Here is a 16,546-nt window from a genome sequence, read left to right on the forward strand (position 1 = left end):
CACTCTATTTGAGTACAAAGTGTCCTTTTAAGTTTTCATTTTTTCACACTAGTTCACTACAATTAATGTGTTTGTAACTACATGTGTTGATTTTGTTTCTCCACTGTTTGCGCTGCTTATCACAATGTAAACTTGGCACATTTTTCAGTCTCCCTTTTATGCTGAAAGCACTCATTAGCGCTGCACTTATTTTCCACATATTGATCCCATGCTGTGCTGGCTGCTACCGAACAAATTTAAAGGAGACAGGCCGGTATATTTGTTTTTGTTTTTTATAACATGTAAATTAACCACTTGCCGACCGCCTACCGCATATTTACTGCGGCAGGTCGGCTCTATTGCGCAAAAATCACGTACCTGTATGTGATTTTGTGCAATAGCACTGGGGGGCGCGATCGCGCGGTGATTGGATACAGGGGATGCCAATCAGCGGGTCAGGCAGACCTGATGTCCGCCAGGGGCCCGTGATCGTTCCTGGGAGAGCCAGAATAGCCATCTGCCTGTGTAAACAATGCAGATTGCCGTTCTGACAGGGAAGAAGATGGAGATCTTGTGTTCCTGCTAAGCAGGAACACCGATCTCTGTCTTCCTCCTGTCAGACCATCCCCCACACATTTTGCAAGCACCCCTTAGAAAGCTCTATTTGTTATAAAAAAAAAAGGACTTAAATTTTATTTGGGTACTGCATCGCATCACCGCGCAATTGTCAGTTAAAATAACGCAATGCTGTTTCGCAAAAAATGACCTGGTCATTAAGGGGATAAAACCTTCTGGGGCTGAAGTGGTTAAAGAGATAAATTCAGGAAGTGTCATGCACCTCAGTGGACTTAAAAGGTAAGTTAACTTTCAGTAACATGCTAGTCGTATTTATGATGTAACATATTACTAAATCGCCTGCTGCCACCCCAACCCGAGCGGGTGGGTGATCTTTTCCCTGCACCAGCTTTCACAATTCACAAACAGATTTATCTGAATGAATGAATGAACTACAACTAAAATCAGCCATTGCTGTTGACAGCTTGTAGTTCTCAATGAATTACAAGCTGGTGAGGATTGTCGTAGTTGATTGATCTTCATGAAACTCAGTAACTGCCTGCCCGTATTGGAGGTACAGCCAGAAAGCTCTACTGACAGTCTACATTGCACGCACGATCTGCTGATTAATGGGTGCAATGCTTTACAGGCTCCTAAAAAAAAAAAAAAAAAAAAAACGCACAATTTTTTTACCTGCAAAAAAATGTGCTTTGATTTTTTTATTTTTATTTTTTTAAAGGTGAACGTTGCCTTTTTAAAGGCGACATTCACCTTTAAGGGTATGTTCACATCTGAGTGTAGCGTCGCGTTTTGGCACGACAGCCCATTGACATGAATAAGCTTACTGTTGCATGAAAAAAACGCCAAAGAGGCTTGCGTCCCAAATTTTGGTACTGAGCCAAGTGTGTTTGGTGATGCGGAAAGCACGCAACAAGGCACACAACTGCTACATGTGTTGTGGTGCCATTAAGAAATAATGCAGGGTTTTTCACATATTTGTATAAACGCAGGCAGAAATGCTCATGCCCATATTTCCTTTACGCTCGGGTCTAAAAAAAATAAATAAATGTACAATTTTTTGCAGTAAAAAAAAGTGCATTTATATTTTTTTTTACAGGAGTCTACAGAGCTGTGAACCCTTAATACAGGTGTAACATGTTACTGAAGGTGGAGTTAGCCTTTAACCCATAGTAATCCAGCACATTTTAGAAAGTGACTGAATGGAGCTTTTTAAATCTTTTAGTGACATAAGTTTTATTGAAGTCCATATGCAAATTTGTTGAAAAGTTTTTTTTTTTTTTTTATTACTTTGCAGGTAACTGTGAAAGGATTTTTACCTCTTCTTCAGTTTGCATATACCTCGAAGCTTCTCATCACCAGAGATAGCTTATCAGAAATCAGAAAGTGTGCTAAGTTGCTCGAAATCCATGATGTTGAAGAAACCTGTTTTGAATTCCTGAAGTTAAAATTCCAGGATAACAAAGCCAAGTCGGCAGACCCAAGAAAGAAATGCTGCAAGTCTTTCTGCCCGAAGGCAGCTGGGCCACAGAGCGAGTCGGGAAGACCACCGGTGCATGAGGTGGAAGAACTGTGGAGGGAGGATTTTACCCAGAACCTGAAGTGTCCGGCTGAGATTGAAAATATTTCCCCGTCTCCTGAAAGCCCCAAGCAGCCCTGTGAATCATTTTGCCTCGGCAGAGACAGTGCTTCCGGATTTTCCTCTCTTTGTCCAAAGTACAGAAAGTTTCAGAAAGCTTGTAAAAGTGGCCGGGTGCGATCTGTCAGCACGTGTTCCAGCAATCAGGATGCTCAGACTCCATCCCCAGCACCATCAAGTGATGCTTCTGAACCAGTCAGCCAGCCCAAACCTCACGTGGAGGATATTCATGCAGCCAAGTCTGACATGGAAGTAAATCTAGTACCTTCACAGGGCCCTGACAGTTCTTATCAAAACCTTACCTGTGTTGATGACAAAGTAGTAGTCATGACTGCTGCATACTCACCTTGTTTTCCTTTGGGACCTCAAGACTTCAGCTCAGTGCCTTTCAGTGCATATCAACCATACCGAAGCCTAAACTACTCAGACACCCCCAATGACTCCAGCACAGCAGGTTTGCCGGAAGGGAGCAACAGTCGTCGGAGCAACCTACAGGCAGCTGAAATTCTGACCTCCGAGCTAGTAGCAGAACCTCAACTTTGTGCTTCTGGAAAACCTCCATTATTAAGGGAGCGCAGTAATGTGGAAAGAGAAGTTGCTGAACATCTTGCCAAATGTTTTTGGCCTGATGTGTACCCTGCTGAATATCCATGCCAAGAAGAGTTGGAGATTGTGCCCAGCAAGGAACCACAGTTGGAAAACAACATGGAGAAAAGGACTGAATGTCCATGGCTGGGTATCTCCATATCCAACGACATCCCTGAACGGACTTTTACAACACTCAACCCAGTATCGTGCCCCTTCATCAACAATCTCACTAATGATGCGTGTGCCAACAGTCCACAGCTAAGCAGTGAGGATAGTGCTCCAAGTAAGTCCCAAGAAGACTGCCCGTATGCTTGTTCCATCAACTTGGATGAAGACTCGGATAGTGATAGCGAGGTGGATAGCATTGAGTCGTCATCTGCCAGAGAGCAAGAATGTGAGGTAAAATCTGATTCCACTCTTTTCTTAGCTTGAAATTAAGCTTTGAATAGTAAGCAACAGAGGCGTAACTAGAACCTTCAGGGTACCAATGCAAGAAACCATGAAGGGCCCACCAAACCCCCAGCTGAACCCCCGGGGCCCTTTATTACGATCCCGCAGTGGGACCCTTTCACATGCTATGTAGCGGAGCTTCTTCCGGCCGTCTTGGGGACCCCACGCGGTGTGACCTTTGTGACCCTGGTAGTTTCGCTACTTGTGTCGGTAGTTTATTTTTGTTTTATTTTTTACCATTTTGTTTAACAATTTTTTTAGGAGCCCCATTGGGGGTTTTGGTGAAATATCAGGGGTCTAAACAGACCTATGATGTCCTCACCTTTGAGACTGAGAAAGTAGATTGAGGACACAGCCCTCAGTCTTCATGTCTGCAGCCTTAGCTGCACAGAATGAATGAACAGAAATAGCTCTGTACAGAGCTTCCTGTTAATTCACAAACCGAAGCACACAACTATAATTTGGTTATAAATGGACACAAGGGATTGGTACAGATTGCTCACTGTGTCTATTCAGAAAAGGAAGGGGCCAAAAAATGACAAGTTCCTCAACCCCAAACTTGCTCATCCATGTCTTTATGGACCTTGCTTTGTGCTCTGGTGCGCAGTCATGTTGGAACAGGAAGGGGTCATCCCCAAACTGTTCCTACAAAGTTGGGAGCATGAAATTGTCCAAAATGTCATGGTATGACACCTTTAAGAGTTCCCTTCACTGAAACTAAGCCCAATCCCTGAAGAACAACCGCACACCATATTTCCCCCCCACCAAAATATTTGGACCAGTGCACAAAGCAAGGTCCATAAAGACATGCATGAGCGAGTAGAACACCTTTGGGATGAATTAGAGTGGAGTCTACGAGCCAGGCTTTCTCGTCCAACATCAGTGCCTGACCTCACAAATGCACTTCTGGAAGAATGGTCAAACATTCCCATAGACACACTCCTAAACCTTGTGGACAGCCTTCCCAGAAGAGTTAAAGCTGTTATAGCTGCAAAGGATGGGCCAACTCAGTATTGAACCCTACAGACTAATGCCCCGTACACACGGTCAGATTTTCCAATGGAAAATGTGTGATAGGACCTTGTTGTCGGAAATTCCGACCGTGTGTGGGCTCCATCACACATTTTCCATCGGATTTTCCGACACACAAAGTTTGAGAGCAGGCTATAAAATTTTCCGACAACAAAATCCGTTGTCGGAATTTCCGATAGTGTGTACACAAATCCGACGCACAAAGTGCCACGCATGCTCAGAATAAATAAAGAGATGAAAGCTATTGGCCACTGCCCCGTTTATAGTCCCGACGTACGTGTTTTACGTCACCGCGTTCAGAATGATCGAATTTTCCGACAACTTTGTGTGACCGTGTGTATGCAAGACAAGTTTGAGCCAACATCCGTCGGAAAAAATCCTAGGATTTTGTTATCAGAATGTCCGAACAAAGTCCGACCGTGTGTACGCCCTATAAGACTGGGATGCCATTAAAATTTGTGTGTGTGTGAGTATAAATCTATCAGGCATCACAATACTTTTGGTAATATACTGTAGTTGGCGCATTAATTTGCATTTTCATGTTTTGACTGCCCACCATTCACCTCCATTAAAAATTGAGCTTTCATTAACGTAGTCCATCATTAGTGTAAATTGGTGTACACGGGATTGGACATTGTTGGATTAGCAAAATACCTTGGAGCTCAATGTGGGAATTACAGCTCCATGCATAGAGAAGAATGAAGAGACTCAACCTTGTGCACATTTGAAGGTGTCCCTTCATACAGCTTACTGAAATGGAATACTGCAGGTCAGCACAGGGTAAACCCCCACTAATTCCTTTTTGAGTAGCACTGAAGTTACCACTGTTCAGAGTTACTTGTCTTATCCCAGAATAAAGTAGCCCAGCCATGGAAACCTTTCACAGTAAATGTGTACAAAGGCTGGGGTTTGCAGTTCTAGCAATCGGCCCCGAGCAATGCCAGCCTTGGAGCATCTTGGTGGGAGTTTCAGATATGGACAATGCCTTCAGTCTGTTTGAAAGCAGAAAACCTCCTGAACTTGCAGAAAGTTGGAAAGACTGTAAGAAGCCAAAGGGGCTGGTCACTGTCCAGGGTTGTCAGGTTACTGGGTATTTATGCATATTTTCAGGTAGCTTAAGTTCTCACATTGCATTACCTGTGCATTTTTGATAGACCTGGGAATTGTCAGAACCTCTGTCGTTTATTTGTGCTATCTGGGGCTCCGTTAGGGAGATCTCCCCTCACTTTCTGTCCCGGGACAACCTTTTAAAAAAAACGAAAGAGAGGAACAATAAAACACACAGTGACTGTTTACAAATAGCTTTTTCATTTTGTCCATGCTACTTTTAGATACTTCTTATTACCGTATATACTCGAGTATAAGTCGAGTTTTTTTTAGCACATTTTTTTGTGCTGAAAGTGCCCCCCTCGACCTATACTCGAGTCAAGCACTTTTCTGCAGCAAAAAATTTCCTTTTTCCGAACCGACTTTGGGGCCCCGTATCTCAGGACCACTTGGTGCTAGAAACCCCAAATTTTGTGTGCACACCCAGCACCACAACATATCCAAAGCTGAAGTTCCTAGCACCAAATGGCCCAGAGATACAGGGCCCCAAAATCGGTTCGGAAAATGTCATTCTCTGCTGCAGAAAAGTGCTTGACATTTTCTGAACCGAATTTGGGGCCCCGTATCTCAGGGCCACTTGGTGCTAGGAACCCCAAATGTGGTGTGCAAACCCAGTAGCACTGGTACCACAACATATCCAAAGCTGGAGTTCCTAGCACCAAGTGGCCCCGAGATACGGGGCCCCAAAGTAGGTTCGGAAAATGTCATTCTCTGTTGCAGAAAAGTGCTTGACATTTTCTGAACCGATTTCTGGGGCCCTGTATCTCGGGGCCACTTGGTGCTAGAAACTCGAGCTTTGGATATTTTATGGTGCTAGTTCCACTGGGTTTGCACACCAAATTTGGGGTTCCTAGCATTAAGTGGCCCCGAGATACAGGGCCCCAAAGTCGGTTAACTGTCCATCTGCAGCAATGTAATTTCGGGACCCTTTGGGTTTAGAGACCCCAAATTTTGGCTGCAGCTAGGGGGCATCTAGGAACCCTTGACTACCAAGTTTGAAGTTCGGGGGACCTATGGCTGCAAATGGGCACAGGGAGGCATGCAAATGGGCACAGTGAGGCTGCAAATGGGCATTGTTGACCCTCTTTTCCACTTACAGTAGCTGTGCATTTCTCACCCTCGTCTTATACTCGGGTCAATTAGGGACTTGACTTGTACTCGAGTATATACGGTACTTCCTGTCCTGGGGACAACCTTATAACCAGACAGGAGGCGCGAGAATCTCTCCAACGCAGCCTTTGACTTTAGTAAAACATGTAATACATCACACCACACCGCACTGACCATTTGTACCCATTTGTGAGAGGCAGGTGCCTTGGCTATTAGGGTAAACAAAGATTTGGTGGGCACACCCTAAAAAATGCATGAAAGATGGTGCAGCCATAAGACCATACAGACAGATAAAAACATTACAGCGCACACTCACAAAAATGACATTCAACTCCTGCAGGGCTATTTAAAAACACCTGAACATATTCAGAAAATACGGGGGTTTGGTCAAATTATATGGTCATATAGTGCTAAGCCCACTTACTGCGACAAAGTACACTGAATTAGTGGGTCCTACGCTATCCATAGAATGGGTGATCCACGCAGGGCAGACGCCACCAGCTAAGCTGGTAATCTGTTCCTGTTCCCTGCTGAGCAGGCGGATGGCTGCTCCGTGTCTGCTCTGCTTATGCAGAGCAAACGCAGACACAGCCTGCTTTGCTCTATGGGCTGTTGGATGTAAATGTACCACCTCTCCGTTTACACCCAACTGCCATCCAATCTGATCCACTTGACGGATGGGGTACAGATCTCAACCCTGTTGAGAGATGGGGGACTGATCCCCCATCTGCCTGTTTTCTAGCGGATCAGCGGGTGTAAATGGACACTTATCTGCTTACATCCACTGCTCCATAGAGAATATAGAGGGTCCGATTTGTGTCTGCCTGAAGAACTCGCAAGGGGACCCGATCGGTCCACTTGTGTGAAATGGGCCTTATTGTCACCTGAAGGCTTGTATTTGCTATCCCAGCATACATTGTTTCATTCTACCTACTGGATTTATTCTTGACTTACAGAAAACACTGCCATTCAATGCACAGAAGATCATTTCCCTCTCACGCTATGATTTCCAGTCCTTGGTGAAAACGCACACCCTTTCAACTGAGCAGTTGGACTGTATCCACGATATACGTCGACGAAGCAAGAACAGGATTGCCGCTCAGCGCTGCCGAAAGAGAAAACTGGACTGTATCCAGAACCTGGAGACTGAGATCATGAAGCTGGTAGGTTGCTGCTGGTTTGTGGTAACATTTATTACATTTGTGGATTTTCATGGGTATGGTCATGAACCTTAAAGTGATTGTAAAGCCTAATTTTTTTTTTTTTTTAAAACCCAAACATGTTATACTTACCTGCTCTATGCAATGGTTTTGCACAGAGCAGCCCTGTTCCTCCTTGTCTTGGGTCCCCTGCCGGAACTCCTGGCTCCTCCTCCTGCTCTTGGCGTGCCCCTACCAGGCTCTAATTACTGAGACACCAGGGCTCTAGAAGACCCCCAAGTCTACTTGGCTCCCTTACCTCTTACAGTGGTACGAGCCATGCCGGTCCAGTGTCCTGGCAGGGGTGGGGAGTGCCGGCGCCTGCACCCAAAGCCGATTGAAGAATCGGCTTGGGTGAGGACATCGTGAGATCCCTGGACAGGTAAGTCTCCTTAAATTGAAAGTCAGCAGCTGCAGTATTTGTAGCTGCTGACTTTTTAAAATTTTTTCTGAAGGAGCCTGGAGCTCCTCTTTAAAGCGGAGGTCCGCCCACTGCTACTAAAATTAAAAGCCAACAAGTATACATACTGCAGCTACTGGCTATTAATAATAGGACACTTGCCTGTCCTGGAGTCCAGCAATGTCGGCACCGCAGCTGGTGTTTTCATCAGCTGTCGGGTGCTGCTGCCGCCGCCGCCATTGCACGTAAGGGAACCCAGCAGTGTAGCCTTACGGCTGCATGCCAGGAACTCTACTGCACATGTGCGATGCTTCACTCCTTTCTACTACAGGCCCAGTGGCAGGGGAAGGAGGATGGAGCCGAGCGGTGACTTCAGCGGCTACGGTAGTGGCTCCCGAAAGTGGGGACAGGATATTTGTCAAAGGCAGGTATTCCCTCCCCCCGAAAGGTGCCAAATGTGGCACCGGAGGGGGGAGGGGCAAATGAGCGGAAGTTCTACTTTTGGGTGGAACTCCACTTTAAGCAGTAAAGCTTGGCTATTTCCCCACTTCCAGTCTCTGATTGGACAGTGATGGAGTAGCAGCTTTCCTCCCTTTTTCTCACTCTCTCCTTCTTTTAGTATGATCCTTGTAACTACATGTTCATACAGCACACCTGATTGGTACCTAGTGCTTTCTCTCCCTCTCAGTCAAAGTAGTGCAGCACAGAGGATTAGAGGGACTGGTACCAAGTCAAACTTAGGTGGATGTTTTGGGTAGTGCAAGCATTTTCCTTCCTGTCTGTCTAGATACCAGACACCCCAGAGATCAGATCTGGAATGTTTTATCAAGTGTCAATTAAGAGAGTAAGCTGATATTTCTAATCCGAATTAAAGCAGAATCATTATTTCCGCATTCTAACTTCCTTGTCCTGCCATGTGACTGAGTGTTGTATGAGTAACCCGTCCCGGAGTCACTATATGTACAGTCTCTGCCGATGACTCAGTGTCTGTAGACATTCCAGTGGGAGGAGACGCATGGAAGCTGCATTTATACGCCAACACACTTCAAAGTATGCAATTGTGAAAGAAAAAGCTGGAATCTTTTAAAATGTTTGACAGAACAACTTATATTGTAGGTTCACTTAGTTTATGCGGCTTTGTTGCCTTGCCACGCCTTTCAACTTTCTGTTCATTGTTTTATTTCTCTTTTAGAAAAGTTTTTAGTGGTTTTATGGAATGCAAGACCTGTAGGGGTTGATTTACTAAAACTAGAGAGTGCAAAATGTGGTGCAGCTGTGCATGGTAGCCAGTCGGCTTCTAATACAAGGCCATACATGGGTTGTATTAGGAACAAATTTTCTTTCGAAAATCAGAAATTTTTTGTTTTTTGTTTTTTTTGTTATCCGATGGTGCCACCATTGATTTTGAGATTCGAACAACCAAGCATTCAATTTCACCTCCATGTTGCTATAGAAAAGAAATTTTGTGGCAGGGAATCTTCTTTTCTTTCCAGGTCACAGCTCATGCACATTTCTTTTTTGATATTTCTCGCATGATTCTCCCATCATTGATTAGAAATTTGTGTGTTTTTCAAAAAATTTCCAACATGCCCAATCACCCAAATTGGTTGGCTGCACGACGATTGGCCATTGTGGCCTACTAATGGTGCAAAATTAAAAAAAAAAAAAATTCCTAATTACGATTTTCAAAAAGAAAATTTGTTCGGAATTCGACCCATGTATAGCTTGTTCAGTTAAAGAGGAGTTCATCCCCTTAAAAAATTAAGTCAGCAGCTACACATACTGCACCTGCTGGCTTTTAACAATAGGACACTTACCTGTCCTGGAGTCCAGCGATGTCGGCACCGCCAGCTGATGTTTACATCGGCTGGTCAGGTGCTGCCACCACCATTGTTGGTAAGGAAGCCTTTCAGCTTCACAACCAGGTCCCTACTGCGCATGCACAAAGCTCGCTGCTCTCTCACTGGCCCGGCAGAAGGGAAGGGAGGAGGAGTGGGGCCGAGCTGCTGACGTACTTCGCCGCGGCCTGGTCACCTGGGAGTGGGGACAGGGTACCTGTAAAAAACAGGTACCCGCTCCCCTCTCTCACCCGAAAGGTGCCAAATGTGGCACTGGAGGGGGGAGGAATCGGGTAAGCGGAAGTTCCACTTTTGGGTGGAACTCCTCTTTAAGATTGACAAAAAAAAACCTGGAAGCTGACTGGTTTCTATGCAGAGCTGTACCAGATTTTGCACTCTACGGTTTTGGTAAATCAACCCCATAATGTCAACCAATAATGCAAGAGTCTTATGGAATAGTATAACCTTATTCATAGATATGCAGCATATGCAATATATTACCAAAAGTATTGGGACGCCTGCCTTTACACGCACATGTACTTTAATGACATCCCAGTATTATGCCCCATACACACGGTCAGATTTTCCGATGGGAGCTTGTTGTCGGAAATTCTGACCATGTGTAGGCTCCATCGGACATTTTCCATCGCAATTTCCGTTACTCAAAATTTGAGATCTGGGTCTCAATTTTTCTGACAACAAAATCCGTTGTCGTAAATTCCGATCGTGTGTACACAATTCTGACGCACAAAGTTCCATGCATGTTCTGAATCGAGCCGCACTGGCTATTGAACTTCCTTTTTCTCGGCTCGTCGTACATGTTGTACGTCGTCGCGTTCTTGACGGTCGGAATTTCCGTCAAGATTTGTGTGCCTGTGTGTATACAAGACAAGTTTGAGCCAACATCCGTCAGAAAAAAATCCATGGATTTTGTTGTCGGAATGTCCGATCGTGTGTACGGGGCATTAGTCTGTAGGGTTCAATATTGAGCTGGTCCACCCTTTGCAGCTATAACAGCTTCAACTCTTCTGGGAAGGCTGTCCACAAGGTTTAGGAGTGTGTCTATGGGAATGTTTGATCATTCTTCCAGAAGAGCATTTGTGAGGTCAGGCACTGATGTTGGATGAGAAAGCCTGGCTCACAGTCTCCACTCTAATTCATCCCAAAGATGTTTCCCAGCACATTTACCAGCTAGCCTGCAAAAAAACCCTATCTAACAATTCATGTTAAAGACGGGGTTTTTACACACATTAGCAAATTAAATGTGGAAGCCACAGTGCCCACGTTAAGGCTTCTCTGTATACTGCGGTCCTAACTCTATAGTTTTGGGAGTCTCAAAACTGGAGCAGATATAGCAATGGATAGATTAAGTGCAGGTTTGCCTGGAGCGTGCCCGTAACTCCAAATGGGATGAGAAGGGACAAACTGACCACACTAGCATGGATCGGCTTCCATGCTTGGCATGGTCAGTTTACAACTGGGAAACGGGGAACTGGCTGGATCAACCAGGTACTACATAAGGAGTAAATACCAGGAAATCTGCACTAGTTCATAAATTGATATATATCAAGCAGCCACTTGATCAACTATGATACCAGCTGTAAACATTATATATGCAAAGTCATAAGCAGCGCTAATATAAACTTCAGATCAAAAAAATATATAAAGTGCAAAAATAGAAAATTCATATAGAGAAAATGTTAAATATACAAATTCATATATTTACACATATTTCAAAGTGCCAAAGGTGAAAACGCAACCAAAAAACATAATTGGTTTGTTTAAAAAAAAAAAAAGTCCTTACAATATGTGAAAGCAGAATAAAATGTCCACAAAGTGAAAATGAGGTTGAATGATGAGATTCTCCACCATGAGCATACACCGCTTAGCAAATGTGATGAACCATAGATTATAATGGTCATATGCGCATGTGATACAACATGGGAAGCCAGCATCGGATGAAAACGAGGGCCACTTAAATGTTATATATTTTTGGAACTGAAGTTTCTATTGGTGCTGCTTATTACTTTTCCTATATATTGACTACATATGGAGTACAATACAAGATTACATACTGATATGAAAAAAAAAACACAGTTAAAAGCCTTAAGGAGGCAGATTTTTTACATTTTATTTGTAAGGTTACAAACACTTGAAGTTGAGGATAGGATTAGAGGCAACACTCCCCGCCCAGAATTCATATAAGCGGCAAGGAAGACGTTAAATGCTGTGCCTGCGAATTGCAAATAATGCGAGTCTTCCTGCAGTAATTGGCAGGGAATAGTAGATTGTCCTTCACTACTTTGATCCTAGCAAGTTGTTTTAGGTAAATCGAGAAGGCTTTGGTACCACTTGAAATATTTTGTGCGGCCCCTTGGTGATTTCAGCCCCCCCCCCCAAAAAAAAAAATCCGCTAGTCTGATAAGTTTATATAACTTGGCTGTGGGCCGCTCAGGAAAGCAGAGAGTTAAAGTTGGAATGCGTGTGTTGTGAGCAGATGTGATGCATTGACTAAGGCTGTGTGTGTCAGTGTTTACAGCAGATAACAATGCTGCATGACGTGGCATGACTGGCAGGATAGTTGAGGCGAGGACTGAAATCTCTGAGAGTGAAAACTTTCTTGTTGGTTTATTTTGCACAATGAGTATTTAGTCCCCCCCACCTATCCTGACCAAGTGCCGTTTCACACTAGTGCGATGCGAGAACCCTGCGAATCCAGTTCGGGTTCCCACATCGCACCTAAATCGCACTTGAATTGCACAGTGGTTCACACTGAGATCTGCGAGCCGTTGCGGGTGTCAATGTAAAGTTAATGACACCCCCAGATTGGTCAGCAGATCGCAGTGTGAAATGGTGCAGGAATCAGATTGCATAAGTGTGAACGCCCATGCGATCCGATTCCAGTGCGGACCAAAAAAAGGGTCCTGAACCATTTTGGTGCGAATGTAATGTGATTTCAGCCATACAGTTTGTATGGCAGAAATCGCATCGCACAGACTTCGCATGTGATCTGAACAGCAATGTGGTGCGAATCACATGCGATGTCTGGCATCGCACTAGTGTGATCTGGGCCTACTTGTATGTACGGTGCTTGGAAAAAGTATTCATACCCCTTGAAATTTTCCACATTTTGTCATGTTACAACCAAAAATTCAAATGTATTTTATTGGGATTTTAGGTGATGGACCAACACAAAGTGGTATATAATTGTGAAGTGGAAGGAAAATGATAAATGGTTTTCAACATTTTTTACAAATAAATATGTGAAAAGTGTGGGGTGCATTTGTATTCAGCCCCCTTTACTCTGATACCCCTGACTAAAATCTAGTGGAACCAATTGCCTTCAAAAGTAATAAAATAAATACAGCTGTTCTGTGAAGCCCTCAGAGTTTGTTGGAAAACCTTAGTAAACAAACAGCATCAAGAAGGCCAAGGAACACACCAGACAGGTCAGGGATAAAGTTGTGGAGAAGATTAAAGCAGGATTAGGTTATCAGAAAATGGAAAGAGTATGGCACAACTGCAAACCTACCAAGACACGGCCGTCCACCTAAACTGACAGGCCGGGCAAGGAGAGAATTAATCAGAGAAGCAGCCAATAGGCCCATGGTAACTCTGGAGGAGCTGCAGAGATCCACAGCTCAGGTGGGAGAATCTGTCCACAGGACAACTATTAGTCGTGCCCTCCACAAATCTGGCCTTTATGGAAGAGTGGCAAGAAAGCCATAAGAAGTCCTGTTTGCAGTTTGCAAAAAGCCATGTGGGGGACACAGCAAACATGTGGAAGAAGGTGCTCTGGTCAAATGAGATCAAAATTGAATTTTTTGGCATAAAAGCAAAACGCTATGTGTGGCGGAAAACTAACACTTCACATCACCCTGAACACACCATCCCCACCGTGAAACATGGTGGTGGCAGCATCTTGTTGTGGAGATGCTTTTCTTAAGCAGGAACAGGAAAGCTGGTCAGAGTTGGTCAGAGTTGATGGGAAGATGAATGGAGCCAAATACAGGGCAATCTTAGATGAAAACCTGTTAGTTTGCCAAAGACTTGAAACTGGGGTGGAGGTTCACGTTCCAGCAGGACAACGACCCTAAACATACAGCCAGAGCTACAATGGAATGGTTTAGATCAAAGCATATTCATGTGTTGGAATGGCCCAGTCAAAGTCCAGACCTAAATCCAATTGAGAATCTGTAGCAAGACTTGAAAATTGCTGTTCAGATGCTCTCCATCCAATCTGATAGAGCTTGAAATATTTTGCAAAGAAGAATGGGCAAAAATTTCACTCTCTAGATGTGCAAAGCTGGTAGAGACATCCCCAAAAGACTTGCAGCTGTAATTGCAGCAAAAGGAGGTTCTACAAAGTATTGACTCAGGGGGGCTGAATACAAATGCACGCCACACTTTTCACATATTTATTTGTAAAAACCATCTATCGTCTTCCTTTCAATTCATAATTATGTGCCACTTTGTGTTGGTCTATCACACAAAATCCTAATAAAATACATTACGTTTTAGGTTATAACATGACAAAAATGTGGAGAATTTCAAGGGGTATGAATACTTTTTTTCAAGTCACTGTATAAAAAAGTGTGTACTATTTTTAATACTGTCTGGTCACGTGATCCTGTAGCTCCTGCTTCCCTGTGTCAGTGAGCGGCTGCTGCAGGGCAGAGGGTGGAGCACCAAGCTGGTGGAGCCAGAGCTGTAGGATCACGTGACCAGGCAGGAGCAGATGAAGAATATACAAGTATACAGATATTTTTTTATACAGATTAGGCAGGATAGCTAGGAGAAGTGAACATTTTTAACCCTCTTCCCACCGCATCCTCACAGAAGCAGGTTCTGCCATGGGGTCGCATTTATGCTTGCAGATGTTTTTGCTGGGAGCACACTGCGCACCGCTCTCCCTGCCCAGGGACCAGAGTGACACTGAGAGCCGCGGGTCCCATACTAATGATTGGGAACCAGGAAGCCCAGTTCTGGATCACCTGATTGCTGTGATAGCCTCTGATTGGCTATCGCAGTGATCTGTCACTGTGCAGCCCGCCCCTGTGTTTTTATTCTCCTTTTGAATGGAGCGAAAGATACATTGGGGGTTATTTACGAAAGGCAAATTCACTTTGCACTACAAGTACAAACTACAAGTGCAAAGTGCACTTGAAATTGCACTGAAAGTGCACTTGGAAGTGCAGTCGCTGTAAATCTGAGGGGTAGATCTGAAATGAGGGGGAGCTCTTAATTTATTTTTATTTTATTATCCAATCATGTGCAAGCTAAAATGCTGTTTTTTATTTTCCTTGCATGTCCCCCTCGGATCTACATCGACTTCACTTCCAAGTGCACTTTCAGTGTAATTTCAAGTGCACTTTGCACTTGTAGTTTGCACTTGAATGTGATAAGAAAAAATAAATAATGGACGTGGAAGAGCAGTTTTACTTTCCTGACCCTTGACTCGTGCAGGCTCCTCTGGGTCCTGGAGGTCCCTCTTCTGCCCTGTACTCCCTCTGGTTGGATGCTCCCATAGCCCCTGCATTGGTCATGAGGATGCCGAGCAACAGTCCACTGCTAGAGTGTAGGGTTGAGGAGGAGAGTGCTGGCTCCTGGGGTAGCGGAAGGTCAGGTTAGAATAACTGCATTTTCTGATACCCTAGACGTAAACAAGCATTGAATTTTTGCAGCAGAGGAGGAGGAGAAGAGTTTCCTCTACTGGAGTTGGGCTTTAAAATCTAGACTAGCTAAAAGGCATGACGTTAAAATCTGTTTTGAGGCCTTAATACATTTTTGAATCTCTAACCCAGCACAGATATGCAGCGAGTAAAGTCAGAAACCCTGATAGGCAAGCTTTTATTTTTTTATTTTTTTTTTTAGATCAAATAGCATTCATATCCTTTAGATCATCATTATAGTCATGCAAATGGCATTTTCCAAAGATTCTGCAATGGCAGCCTATATATTTTTTTTCTAATACAAAGCCATAGGTCCTTGGAGTGAGTTTCCAGACATCCACCCACAGATGACCGAGGGATTGAAATTCCCATAATCTATGGCGTGCTATTATGCAAGGGCGGTGTGATCACGCTGTGGGCCACCCCCTATCACCTTGCCGCCCCCCCCCCCCTTTTTTTTTAAATGTAGCCATTGCCCTTTCCATGAGGTGTTTTTTTATTTTGTTTTTTAATTCTCGTGATTTATTATTATACAGGATTTACATAGCACCCACAGTTTACACTTTGCTACATAAGGAGAGACTTTACAATACAATTTATTACAAAAGAAATCAGAGGGCCCTGCTCATTATAGCTTACAATCTAAGAGGGAGGGTCAAGAGCTACAAAAGGTAATAACTAGGGGGATGAGCTGATAGAGAAAAATAAAAGTACAGTTGTTAACCACTTTCCATCCAGCAACGTACCCGTACGTCGCTGTACTTTCGATGGTCATACCCGGGAAACCCAAGTGACCAGCCGACACGTCCGCTGGCTGGCCTACCAAACAGCCAAACAAAGTCAGCTTTGATCAGCTGTTCACTATAGTAACTCGGAAGCAATGACATGACATCACTGCCAATTTACCTGGATGTCAATGGCGCCATTTTTAAAAATTTTAAAGCATTCAGTACACTGAT

General features: G+C 44.1%; 1 protein-coding gene across 2 annotated transcripts in view; it reads left to right on the forward strand.

The window, feature by feature from the left end:
- Positions 1 to 16,546, forward strand: part of BACH1 (BTB domain and CNC homolog 1) — an 85,539-nt gene that overhangs the window by 54,636 nt on the left and 14,357 nt on the right. For both annotated transcript variants that reach the window (XM_073617098.1, XM_073617096.1), the window contains exons 3-4: positions 1,850 to 3,178; positions 7,435 to 7,641. In XM_073617098.1, the coding sequence (XP_073473199.1) occupies positions 1,850 to 3,178; positions 7,435 to 7,641 (1,536 nt within the window). The remainder of the gene's footprint in view (positions 1 to 1,849; positions 3,179 to 7,434; positions 7,642 to 16,546) is intronic.

Source organism: Aquarana catesbeiana, linkage group LG02 (assembly GCF_042186555.1).
Source record: "Aquarana catesbeiana isolate 2022-GZ linkage group LG02, ASM4218655v1, whole genome shotgun sequence".
NCBI lineage: Eukaryota > Metazoa > Chordata > Amphibia > Anura > Ranidae > Aquarana > Aquarana catesbeiana.